The following is a 12017-nucleotide window of genomic DNA, read 5'->3' as shown; positions in this document are numbered from 1 at the left end:
GGTCACACTTTAGTGACATGAAATTATTCTCTGGTCAGTTTCCCTCCTTCTTGGGTTGCTGGAATATAAATTCAGGTAACTTGATCAACAATTTGGATAAAGTAAAAGTGACAAACACAGCCAGAAGTTAAGTGGCGCAGTGTGCTTGTACTTTTTCTGCAAGGCATCAAGTTAAAAACATTACAACAGGCAGGTCTCACAACTGATATGAATTGTACTGATGAAATTAAAGAATACTACTTTACTGTGTGTGTTTTATTGTAAGCGTAATTTGATTTTGTTAATATTTTCTTTTTAACTTTCATAACCTTCCATGGAAACTATTAGTTTCCATGACTAATAGTAACTCCACTGGAGTGATAATAGGTTTTGGAAAAAACAAAACAAAACTTGAAATTAAAAAACATTCTGAACATGGAAAAAATCACAACATCTTGAATATTTAAATGATTTTTGATCCGTTCCACTAAAAACTCTCATACATCTGCCTCTAACTGTAATAAAGACAAGATGTTAAGTCCAGTGGTACCTTAAACTTTCGTGACAACATGATTTATGGTGTAAAAAGCGCCATCATTCACATGTTGTCTAACCCTGTTCTGTTTTGCCTATGAGTACTAATACAGGCCGCTTCAGCTGAAAAAAAAAAGGGGGAAGAAAGTGGGACAGAGAAACCGCAATCCATCTGATTTGAACAGCACGCTTGGCCAGGGCCCCGTCCTCTCCTCCAACGCAGAAATCTCCTTTCTCAGGCTCATTGGGGGGAACTAATCCTCTACCAGTGTTTCTGTCCTGACTTGGACATTTCTCTAACATGCCTCTGGGGTCAGAGACAGGGTCTCCCACCAGCTAATAAAACTGTGGAGACAAAATTGCCTTTGTCATTTGTAAAATGTTTCACTGGAAGGGCTGAGGAGGACTGAAATTGCTAGAATAGACTTGTGGGCTCAAATGGACGGACACATACTAAGAACCGCCAACTTACTGGATGTGCTTTTGAATACTTTAAGGAATTGCACACAATTGAAAATTTTTTAGGGAATAACATCTCAAAGGCCTAGTTAGCCATGTTTCTCTATTAAAGGGGGGGAAAGTATTGTATATCAAGGTTTAAGGAACATTTTTCTCAAGTGTGAAGAGCTTAAGTGGAGTTAGGAATGTTGGAATTGACAGCAGAGACCAGCTGGGAGGTCCGGGGAGGGAAGTCGATGAAAGCTCTCTGCTAATATGTGAAATAATCAGTGTCTGAAGGCGGATTTTCATTCGTGTGTGACATGGAAGAAAATCTGTTGCAAACCACATGTTGGGATGAGATGCACTCAAAGTATCATCTCTGAGAGGAACAAGAAAATCTGGACCAAAACAAAAACTGAAATTTTGTCATTGCTGTGCCCGTCTTTTTGCAGTGTTTCAGTGATAGCATTACTTGACCAGCCATTTAGGTCTGTCAACCACAGACAGAGTCAGGCTGATAATCGCAGCACTAATGATTTGTGGAAAAAATGAATATTACAGCATGAGATAACTCCACCAAGAGCGAGTCTCACACTAGCACGACATGGGGTTGCCTTTCTTAGTCTTTCCATGCGATCATCAGTTACGTCAGGACACATGCAGCGCTGTAATTTGCCTGGGGGGAAGAAGTGAGGCGGGAAAGACTCTGAAAAGTTCAGCTGATATAGGAAAAGCTGAGATGAAGGGGCAGCACGGGCCCAAAAACAACCTACTCTAACGGCCTGACCTGGGAGGACATGCTTCCTGGATCCGGTGATGGTGGAGTGTTAAAAACTGGTCTCTGTGCCATGTGTTAATCTGAAGCACATGGCGGCAGGCAAAGAGAATACAGGGATACATCAATGACTGTTGAGTCACCCCGCTGCAGTCCACACTTCTCCGTTGTTTTCCGGGCAACCCCTTGTCTGATTGGACCCATATGCAGAGGTTATTTCACACATGATTGGTTAAGGATAAGGTGAGGTATTTGCCTTCAGGGAAGCATGTTTGCGGGCTTTATCAGATATTACATCAACAACCGGTCCTGGGTTAACTACGCTGATGACCAGTGTACATCTTAAAAAGAAAGTACAACTGCACAAGGAGTCACACACATGTTAAAGTCTTCAGATTTCTATACATTTACAGGGGTGGGAGGCTGGCAAGAGTGAGACCGCAGACAATTTCCGCCCTTGGGTAAAAGCCTTATTAAAGACGAGGCATAGCTCGGGGGAATTTACGAGCGTGACGGTGAATTAAAGCTAAAAACAATGATGTGCAGCACGCATACACACATGCGTCCAAACACTTATGTACGGCATCGTGTTAGATTTGAGCGTAGACCTTATAGCGCAGTTGCGGTGGCATTTGCTGTTGGCAAAAAAAAGCCCCTCTGTTTTTCCCTTTTTGTGTCACGGCCTCTAAATCTAAATGAGCGCAGGGAGCAGAGCCAACAACAACCGCTGCCTCTTTCAAAGGCGGGTGAGTAAAAATAAAGCAATACCCCCTCGCAGAAACTGCAAATTACCACGTCTGGTCTCTTCTTGAATATTTGATGATTTTCTTTTTGCAAGCCACCAAAATATGCTCGGGAGTAATTGGGCTCCATCCTTTTTTTTAACATTTTTTTATTGAGGTGACGGCAGCATCTCCCAAAACTTCCATTCGCGAGGTGAAACAAGCCACTATTGTGTGTAGCGCTGAGTGATTTTAAACGTAAGAGGGCTTGGTTCTCAAACCGGGGCTGTGAGTCAACGCTGAGCTGTGCGAGTGTTTGTTGTAGCATCTAGTGAAAACAGCATCACAACATAGCAACAGGAGAAAGATGGTCAAGCACCCATAGAGATGAGATAAATAGAGTTTTGTGGAACTATAAAAGAAGATTTTGTAATCAGGCCACATCTCAGGACTCCTCAGGAGCATGTCAGACATGTTAACAACTGGGTGAGTGGCTCAGAAGTGGAATCAGACCAAGCGGTCCAAACCCAGGCAGCTCTGTGTGGAGTCTCCACATGTCTGCATGAGCTTTCTCCTGGAGATTGGGTGTCTCTGCTAAATTCCTGCACAACTCCTTCAAAAGACACTTTCAGCATCAAGAATTTCACGGTTTTGGGCAAATAAAGGTATAAAAGGGATCATCACACTAGAGGCAACTAAAGGGCACATGGGGTGATTTAAATAAAATGCATATATCATGGCAGGCAAAGTCCTTAAGCCCTAATGCACAGCAAGCAATGATGAAAATCTAACCTGTGTGAGCTGCTTAGCAGTGTTTTGTCTCTGAAGTCAAAAGAGCAGAGGTGAGCAGCTGGCTTCAATCAAGTCTTATTGAACTAAAGGCCTCTGCACTCTTTAGCCAGTGCCAGACAGACAAGATCATAAAGTGCAGTGAGGAGGCAGCCACACATAGCCAGGATCAGTGTAGTAGACGAGGGGTGGTGGGCAGATCTACGATCTGTCACCGGTCAACACTGCCTGCAGCAGCATTTTCTCTCCAGAGCATCACTTGATAGTCTAATAAAAACTTTGGGTCATGAAAACATGTGAAGCCACACTCCGCCCTGAGTGCATCTCTGCAACCACCACAGTCTCTGGTTCTCTTTCTCCAACACAAACACACACGGGGGGATGCCAAAAAAACCCCAAAAATAACCCCACAGTTAACCACAGACGTGCGCACACACACACACAGTCATGCTGACATCCACACGCAATTGGCCACAAACACCCACAGCTTCAATCTACGGTCCAACACATCATTCCATTCTGATGCTCTCAGTCTGCTTTCCCTTCTTCGCCTGTCACTCTCCAGTGACTGTTTGGATCCTCTCTAAACATGAGGAAAATATCTAGACCTTCTTTTTTTCTGGTCATAAACCCCATTTGTTGTTTTATGGTGCTATGAGAGTGACAAAGACAAGCAATACAACATTACAAAATAAAGAGCAAAAAAAAAAAATCCAATTTGTTGTGCAACAAACTTTGCAAATGTCTTGAGCCCAAGGTGTTCAGTCCTGCCAGGAGATACATAAGTCTTCATGGACTCTGGAAGTCATGGACATGTGCCTGTTGTTGTTGGCTAGCTGTGTTCACAGATGTAGCGTGAGTACAAACCCATCCAGCCAATGCCAGGTGACTGTGGCTGTGGCCTCTCTACGAGGGGGGGGACAAACAGTAAGCTGGCCTTGCCTGACTATCTCATCTTTCTTCTCTTAGAAGAACTGCAGCGATCAGGTTCTACTTTGGGACTCTGCCAGAGTGCTCCATTAGTTCTGTTTTCAGGTGAATGACTTCTATCAGCTTCTGGCCTTACAATTGGCTTCCAATGACAGTGCGGTATTGTCTTCAAAGGGCCTCAATAGGGGCCTGACTTGATTTGAATACTAAACTACAGCCATGGAGTAATGAAGTATTAGGTCATGCACAGTCTATAAATAGATTGCCCCCCTTTCAATACAATTAAATTTGCTTACACACAAAAACAGGCTAAAAATGCCTGTTTAATTCTTTTTCTCCACATAATTGAGCGTGCTAGTCTTTTTAAGTACAGTGCAATTTTGAAAACTCACCACAGCCTGTGGCGAGTTCTCCCTCAAGGCCAGGCTGGCAACCCACAAAGCACCGGTAAGAGCCGATGGTGTTCTCGCAGCGCCAGGTGCCACAGACTGAGCTCCCAAACTCCTTGCACTCGTTCTGGTCTATACAGAAGAAGAAGAGAGAGAGACAGATGTTTGTCAGTAACCGACAAACAGAGGAGCAAACGTAACCACATGTGCAATCAGACACAAATGCGCGCACCCCCGCACGCAAACTCGTATTCCCACCACTGCTCCTCTGCTCCCGGTGTAATGGCTGCAAAGCAGGAGTCGGCCAGGAGGCCTGTGGTGTAGCTGTCCTCAGTAAACGCAGCAGGCAAAGGGAATGGCCAAGAACAATATTATCACAGCAACCAAAGAACTTGTGAAGGAGCTAAAGGGAGACGTTCCAGAGGGAGAAACACCTCCTGCTCACAATGGGGTCATTCATGCTTCCCACTGGGGAGAGGGAGCTGAGGGCTCCAGCCATGTAATCCAGGCACCCCTCAGTCCCAAGACCACGGAGGAAAGCCTCTAAGCCAGGCTTGGACACTTTCACTGGAGCCTGACGTGCTATAGATAATCAATCATATCCAACTGTGCTATACTGCGTATGTTTGGGCCTTAATGTAGCGTGACAATCAAACAGCTAAAGCTGACATGTTGTTTTAGTCAGACAGATGAAACTTCTGGGCAGAGGTAGGGTCAATAACAACCGTGACAAACACAACTTGAAAACAAAAGGAAGTTTTAATCAGTCTTACCCTCACAGTCAGCCGTATCAGTGTTGAATTTGAAGCCGGCCTCGCACAAGCACAAGAACGAGCCCTCGCCGTTGATGCACTTTCCTCGGATGCACACATCATCCTTGCTGCATTCATCCACGTCTACGACGGACAAAAAGTGGGGAAAGAAAAGCAGACAAATTAGCGGAAAGTGCGGCTCAAGATCTTACAGATTGATTAACAGCAATTATCCACACAGATCCTCCATCTTCAGCGAGTCCACGGGGAGCACGGCTTCTTCTCGTATCAGAAAAAGAATGTGTAATCAAGCGCTCATCTGAACACTAAGCGTGCTGGCCATTTGGAGCGCTTCATGGTATACTTGCAACCAGGAAACAAAGCAGAAGAGAGATCTACCTCAGCTTTTCAGGCTGAGAACATTTCCCCCAGACTCGTTAAAATTAATAACGAATGCTCGATTCCTGATTAGCTGTAGATGGGTAGATAATTGCGGCATTACAGCATAGCTTATACAGTACTTGGACTTGTGGTGAAAGGTGAGGGAAAACGCAAGAAACCAGAGGAAATTCATCACTGAGGAAAATGCCTGCCTTCCTTTTCCAGTCTTTTGATAATCAGATGAATCTTACAGAGACGACAAGCTAAACACCCGATTGCAACGATAGGGAGGGAAAAAAAGCAGCACTCCAGACTTTAGGTAAATACATAAATATGCTGTGACTGGATAGCTTTGGAGTGTATTCAAATCCTTCAAAATCTTATTGAAAGGAACAGGAAGGCCATGGCAGAAGTTGTTGATTTGGATTAAGCTGAGATATGTTTCAGTCCGCTGTCAGTCTTTTATTGCTCATGCTGTTTTTTGCTGGTCTGGAAAGGCCTCACAAACCCTCGTCCTCCCTTCTTCGCGTCCTTCGGGCTCATGTCAGAAGGGGGCCTGGCTTTTATTGTGTCAGCACTGTACACACAATGGCAGACTGCAAGAAAATATATGACAACTGCTGATTTATAGGATAATTAGGGCCCAGTATTTGTTGTGGCGAATAGCCAAAGTACCTGATCCATGTTGGGCAACTTGCTCAGTTTGTGATATCTGAAGCACTCCAAGGCCAAAAGAACGCCCCTGCACGAGGAGTGACCCTTGTTCTCTGCTGCAAGTAAATCCTGCCAACTCCATGACCATGCCAGCATCTCGCAGAGGCCAGCCTACCTGCTTCATATCATGACAGAACAGGTCACTGCCAAACATCTTTTACTTAACTCATCCTCCACCAGATTGCAAGACCCACCAGAAATAACACTGATCCAATTCTGACATCCTAGCCAGAGTTATTTCATGTATTGTTTTAGTAATTGCTCCAGATTCTTGTAAAGCCCTCCTTTAGCTGATGATCAGGCTACTACCAGTGGGTCACTGGGTGCGGCTGGAATAACATCAAACTGTCCAAGCTGAGGCTGAGGGAGGGTGAGCTGAGATAGTTGATGAGGCCATGGCCCATTACAGCCTGTGCACCCATGCCAGGTGTCCCAGGCTTGGCTTCAACTCCTAAGAGAGCATGGCGAGAACAGCCTGTCTGCACTCAATGAAAAAAAAAAAAAAAGCAAGCCAATAATGTTACTGTAAAATGACTTAAGCAATATTTGAAAAAGCCATTATTAATTTATTAACAACTTGCTCCAATCCCTAGTCTGCTCCACTTATTTACAAAAAGCCCAAGAGAATCAAGATTTCCCGCTGCTCTAAGCGTTCTAGCTCCAGTGCTATACTGTACCTTGGCAGCCGGGGCTTCCATCGGTGGTGGTATACCCATTAGGACAGATGCATAAGTAGGAGCCCTCAGTGTTCAGGCAGTCTCCTTCCCCACAGATCCCTCCAGCGGTTAAACACTCATTGATATCTGTCACAAACAAGCACAAATACACATAAGCACATTTACACAGCTGTGTCAATATGCCAACATGAGGTAAGTCACGAGAAACGGCTAACCACTAATTTCATATTTTAGAGCTATAGTGCATTTGCATGTTTATACCTCTGCAGAACGTCCCATCCACCAGCTCCATGCCAGAGGGGCAGGAGCAGCTATAGGAGCCGATGGTGTTTGTGCATTGACCTCCCACACACAGCCTGGCGTCCTCACATTCATTCACATCTGATTTGACACACACACAGACGTCACCGGCATGACATATCCACACCAGCTGTAAATCACTGCGCGTCACTTCAAATTTGCCCACGTTTTGACATCTAGACCGAAAAACTTCCAGACCACACTGAACATGTGAGAGAAGTCGTGCATCATGTAAGACGGCAAGTAATGACTTACTATATTGGAACAGATGACTGCGAAAATGACTGCATCGAGATCATAAAATCGAGCGACCGCAGCGAGCCGCCCATTTCAGTGTACCTTCACATGAGCGCCGGTCAAATGCCAGCTCGAAGCCCGGATCACAGGCCATGCAGGAGAAGGAGCCCTCTGTGTTGGCGCAAACACCTGTGGGGCAAACACTCGGAGACTGGCACTCATCGATGTCTAAGAGATAGAAGAAGAAAAGATTGGCTGTAGGTTATCATCTTGAACAAAAAGGTATATAGAGCCCCGTTTTGTGCTGCCACTGTCTTATCTGCTAAAAATCATTAATGAGCTCAGCTTAACCTACTGTGCTGCCTAATGTACAGTAAGCAGAGCCCTCCTTATTAGATCACACTGACAGTGTTTTATTAAAAAGGGTAGAAAGATAAGTATGTGGGACAGTCACTGAATCCAAAACAGCAAGCTATTACAGGTGGCGTATAATTACTATATCTACAAACAGTCACTGGCTCACTGTTATGTGATCTCTCGAAATTCCTCGAGCTGGTACGGATTGTATATCTTGTGGTGAAAATAGTGCGGGCCATTGTTAAGTGATTGAGATGGCTCGATTTTTTTTTTGCCTTTGGGTGAACAGAGTGAGTTCAACAGGGCAAGTTTGCTGCAATAAGTGAGAAGCAGAGGAGTGGCTGACTTCATTTCAAATTAAGTCCTTAATATTTTCCATGGCATCAGAGACATCCATTAAAATCCTATCAGAGGCTGACTTGGAGTCGGGCTTTTACTGTGTGACTTTTTCCCAGCGCTAAGATACATCAGTGGGGGGGTGGGATCTTCCTCTGAGGCTAGATCCACACTTCTGTTTAAAAACACACTGAAGTATATGAGGCTAACTGAGACCATGTTTTAATCCATTTAAATAATCATTCCTGTTCTGCTTCCCATGAAGTCATGACAGACTTTACTTTACTGGATTCCTCAAAGCAGCCATTTCCCTGCATTTATCCCATAAATCATGTCATGAAAAATTACCAGACGCTGTAAAGATTTTCTGTAATCATGTTCTGGGCCTAATGCATTCCTCTTGTACTGTGGTCCACTATAACTTTGGCTCAATTTTGCAGCATACTGAAATATCAAACTTTTCTAGGCAGGTACTTAAGTACAGATGCCCTCTTACCTTCACAGTAATGACCGCCCTCATTCACTTGAAAGCCGGCTTCACAGCTCCTGCAGGTGTACGATCCTTCAGTGTTCAGACACAGCTGACCCGGGCACAAGTTAGCCACTGAGCACTCATCCACATCTGGACACAGATACAAAGGCACATCATAGCACAGATTACCATCTCTGGCTTCAAATAAATAAAGCTTGCCAGTGGTAATCAGTTAGATGGGTAATCACTAGGGCTAGGAATCACAAATGTCGACACCTCTATCTTTTTAGCTGAGCTATCTGCAGGATATTTGCCTGACATCATCCTGTTCTATTTGAGGGCTGGTGTCTCATTGTGTTGAGCAAGGAGCAGATGATTGGTGCCAGAGCCAGAGGGGTCCAGGATCCAGCTATGATGTGATGTCTAGAAGTATTTTAGAGCTGTTGCCTCAGATGAGGAGACTTTGGGTTCATGCTACCACACCTCATGTTATTTACATACAACATAAAGCAGCTGAGAAACAAATCTGCAGAGCAAATGAGATTCTGTTAGGTGTAGAGGTGAAGTCTGGCATGTTTGGAAAGCCAGATCTACACACACCTGGACTCAAGCATGCAAACATAAGCAAGGACATTCCACCACAAACTCTCACCATCGCACCGCTGTCCATCCTCAGAGACTCTAAAACCGGGCTCACAGACAACACATGTGAACGAACCCTCTGTATTTGTACATGTTCCCTGGGGGCAGGCAGTGGGCAGGGCACACTCATCAATATCTGTTAGGAAACAATATGGGGACTTAGACATTCACTGGCAGATTGCAATGTTTTCACAACAACAAACTCAAAAATAAGAAAACACTCCATTTAAGTGAGTAATTTTCAATAAGCCAACCTTCACAGAGCTCTCCATCAAACGACACTCTGTACCCCGTGGGGCAGTTCTCACAGGTGTAAGAACCTTCTGAGTTTAGACAGATCCCGTTGACACAAGTAGACAGGGACTGGCACTCGTCAATATCTGGAAAAAACACACCGTGTATATCAGTGTAAAGATTCCGTACATACAGGAAATGCAGTTTCGAGGGAAAGTCAATTTTACAGGGAAACGACAAGCTGCTCAAACGTGTTGAGTAAGCCTTTAATAGTCATAACAATGCTAATGACTTTCGCTGAATGACGAGAACAGCTGGAAACAGCTGGAGACTGTTTTTACCTTCACACCTCTGCTGGTCTTGAGACACTCTGTAACCAGCCTTACACCTGGTGCAAATGTAGGACCCCTCTGTGTTGGCGCACACCCCACCTAGACACAAGTCGCCCTGGGAACACTCATCAACATCTGGAAAGCGAAAAAGGGGCGAATATCATCATAAGTGGTCAAAAATATCATCACTGCCTACTGGTGTTACCTTAAAACGACACGTTAGTGTAAACCATTAGGCGGCCAGTTTCATACCTTCACATCTCAGTCTGTCAGCAGATGGTTCAAACCCAGGCCTGCAGTTCTGGCAAGTGTAGGAACCTGCAGAGTTGATGCAAATTCCCGCAGGGCAGGCATTACCAGTTGCGCACTCATTGACATCTAGCAGGGAAATAATTTGCAGACAGTAAGTTGCTGTCGAGAGTGCGCCACGAGCAGAAAAGTATGCGGTGATGAGTTACACCCAACAGCTCTAGATAATCCTTTGCAGACCTTCACATGATTTGCTGTCTGAGGTGACTTGGTAGCCATGGTTACAGCTGCATCTGTAGGTTCCGTCCAGATTGACGCATCGGCCTTTGAGACAGACTCCCGGAAGCAGACACTCATCCACATCTGGAGAGAAATCATAGGGGGGAAAAAAGAAAATAAAGCCAACCTCTAACTCTTTGTAGATTAATTTTTTAAAAATAAACCTTCAACGGTACTGCAAGGCTTCCACGACTGCCCTGTGGAGAACTACTCACAGAGATGTAACTTTGACATGGGGTGTGAATAATGTCTGACCGATCTTCTGACTGACATATACCTTGGCAAACATTGTCTGGTGAGAGTTTGTAGCCTTGGAAGCAGTTGCACGTATAGGAGCCCTCGGTGTTGACACACCGCCCACGGCCGCACACGCTTTGGTTCAAGCACTCGTTCATATCTGAAAACGTATACAGGAAGGATGTTTAGGTTTAAAGGGCAGCAGCATGGTGCAGCATTTAGCTTTGACACCCCATACAAGGTTCTGGGTTCAAACCACCTCCTGGGTGACTGTGTAAAGCAGGGGTGTCAAACATAAGGTGCGGGGGCCCTGGCAAAGACTCCAATCCATCCCGTTGTACTGCTTTGGAAAATGTTGGGATACGTTTTGGATGTTTTACTGTATTTTTACAAGTTTTTCAGCTTTTCCAAATGATAAAGACCTCACCCAAGACCACTCATACTAATAACTAATACATTCAATGTAATTAAGAGATAGTTAAACAATAAAATGACAGAAAAGTTCCTACTTTTTCACTCTCTGATAAAGAATTTTCTAATTTTCACAGTGATTTCAGACTAAAAGGGGAAAAAAAGGAAGTTTTATAACAAAAACTTTGTTTTATAATTACAGGACAGTCTGGGCAATGACATGGCAGAATGTTTTCTGTAATTTTATGCATTTATTTCTTATAGTTTAAGCCCAAAAAAACACACTAACAGATTTCTTTCCTTTACTACAGAAGCATGTCTTTAACATGCACAAAGAATGAGATATGCTGCTGAAATGTCACTTCTTTTTTCTTATTTTAAGATATTGCAGGGGTTAAATATGTAGTTAAACGTCTTTACACTGACAGAAAATGTTTCACTGGTGTGGCCCACTAAAGATCAAAGCAGGCTGTATCTGGCCTATGATTTAAAATGAGTTTGACATCCCTGGTGTAGAGTTTGCATGTTCCTCCTGTTCTTGCAAGATTTTCGTCGAGCACATGGCTTTGTGGTTGCTTGGTGATTTTAAAAAGGCCACACGTGTGGATCTGCGGGCATGTTGCTGCCCTGTGACGGACCGGTCATCAGAGCAGGGATAAGCTTCAGCCCCGACTCTGACCATAAGTTAGAAAAGCGGTTAAGAAGACGGATGCATGGATGGATAAATGGATGGATGAACAGATTTTAGGTTTCACCCTGCCACAACTGTACTGTGGGATGAGCATAAACTAAAAGGCTTAGCTCACTGAAAATAGAACAAAAAACACACATTTTCACCACTTTTGCAG

General features: G+C 44.3%; 1 protein-coding gene across 4 annotated transcripts in view; it reads right to left on the bottom strand.

Annotated features, from left to right (window-relative positions):
• LOC146366210 (latent-transforming growth factor beta-binding protein 2-like) overlaps nucleotides 1–12017 on the bottom strand; it is a 92703-nt gene that overhangs the window by 12260 nt on the left and 68426 nt on the right. For 3 of the 4 annotated variants that reach the window (XM_084913976.1, XM_084913978.1, XM_084913977.1), the window contains exons 20-31: nucleotides 10799–10918; nucleotides 10483–10605; nucleotides 10246–10371; nucleotides 10003–10128; nucleotides 9682–9807; nucleotides 9438–9563; nucleotides 8810–8935; nucleotides 7723–7848; nucleotides 7345–7464; nucleotides 7084–7209; nucleotides 5333–5455; nucleotides 4563–4691 (exon numbers count right to left, since the gene is read on the bottom strand). In XM_084913976.1, coding sequence (XP_084770102.1) covers nucleotides 4563–4691; nucleotides 5333–5455; nucleotides 7084–7209; nucleotides 7345–7464; nucleotides 7723–7848; nucleotides 8810–8935; nucleotides 9438–9563; nucleotides 9682–9807; nucleotides 10003–10128; nucleotides 10246–10371; nucleotides 10483–10605; nucleotides 10799–10918 — 1497 coding nt within the window. The remainder of the gene's footprint in view (nucleotides 1–4562; nucleotides 4692–5332; nucleotides 5456–7083; nucleotides 7210–7344; nucleotides 7465–7722; nucleotides 7849–8809; nucleotides 8936–9437; nucleotides 9564–9681; nucleotides 9808–10002; nucleotides 10129–10245; nucleotides 10372–10482; nucleotides 10606–10798; nucleotides 10919–12017) is intronic. The other variant, XM_084913979.1, reaches the window with a different exon arrangement.

Source organism: Perissodus microlepis, chromosome 19, assembly GCF_051167445.1.
Source record: "Perissodus microlepis isolate ML-2025 ecotype Zambia chromosome 19, ASM5116744v1, whole genome shotgun sequence".
Taxonomy (NCBI): Eukaryota; Metazoa; Chordata; class Actinopteri; order Cichliformes; family Cichlidae; genus Perissodus; species Perissodus microlepis.
Note: the sequence above shows the minus strand (reverse complement) of the source record. Positions and strands in the feature narration are given on the sequence as shown.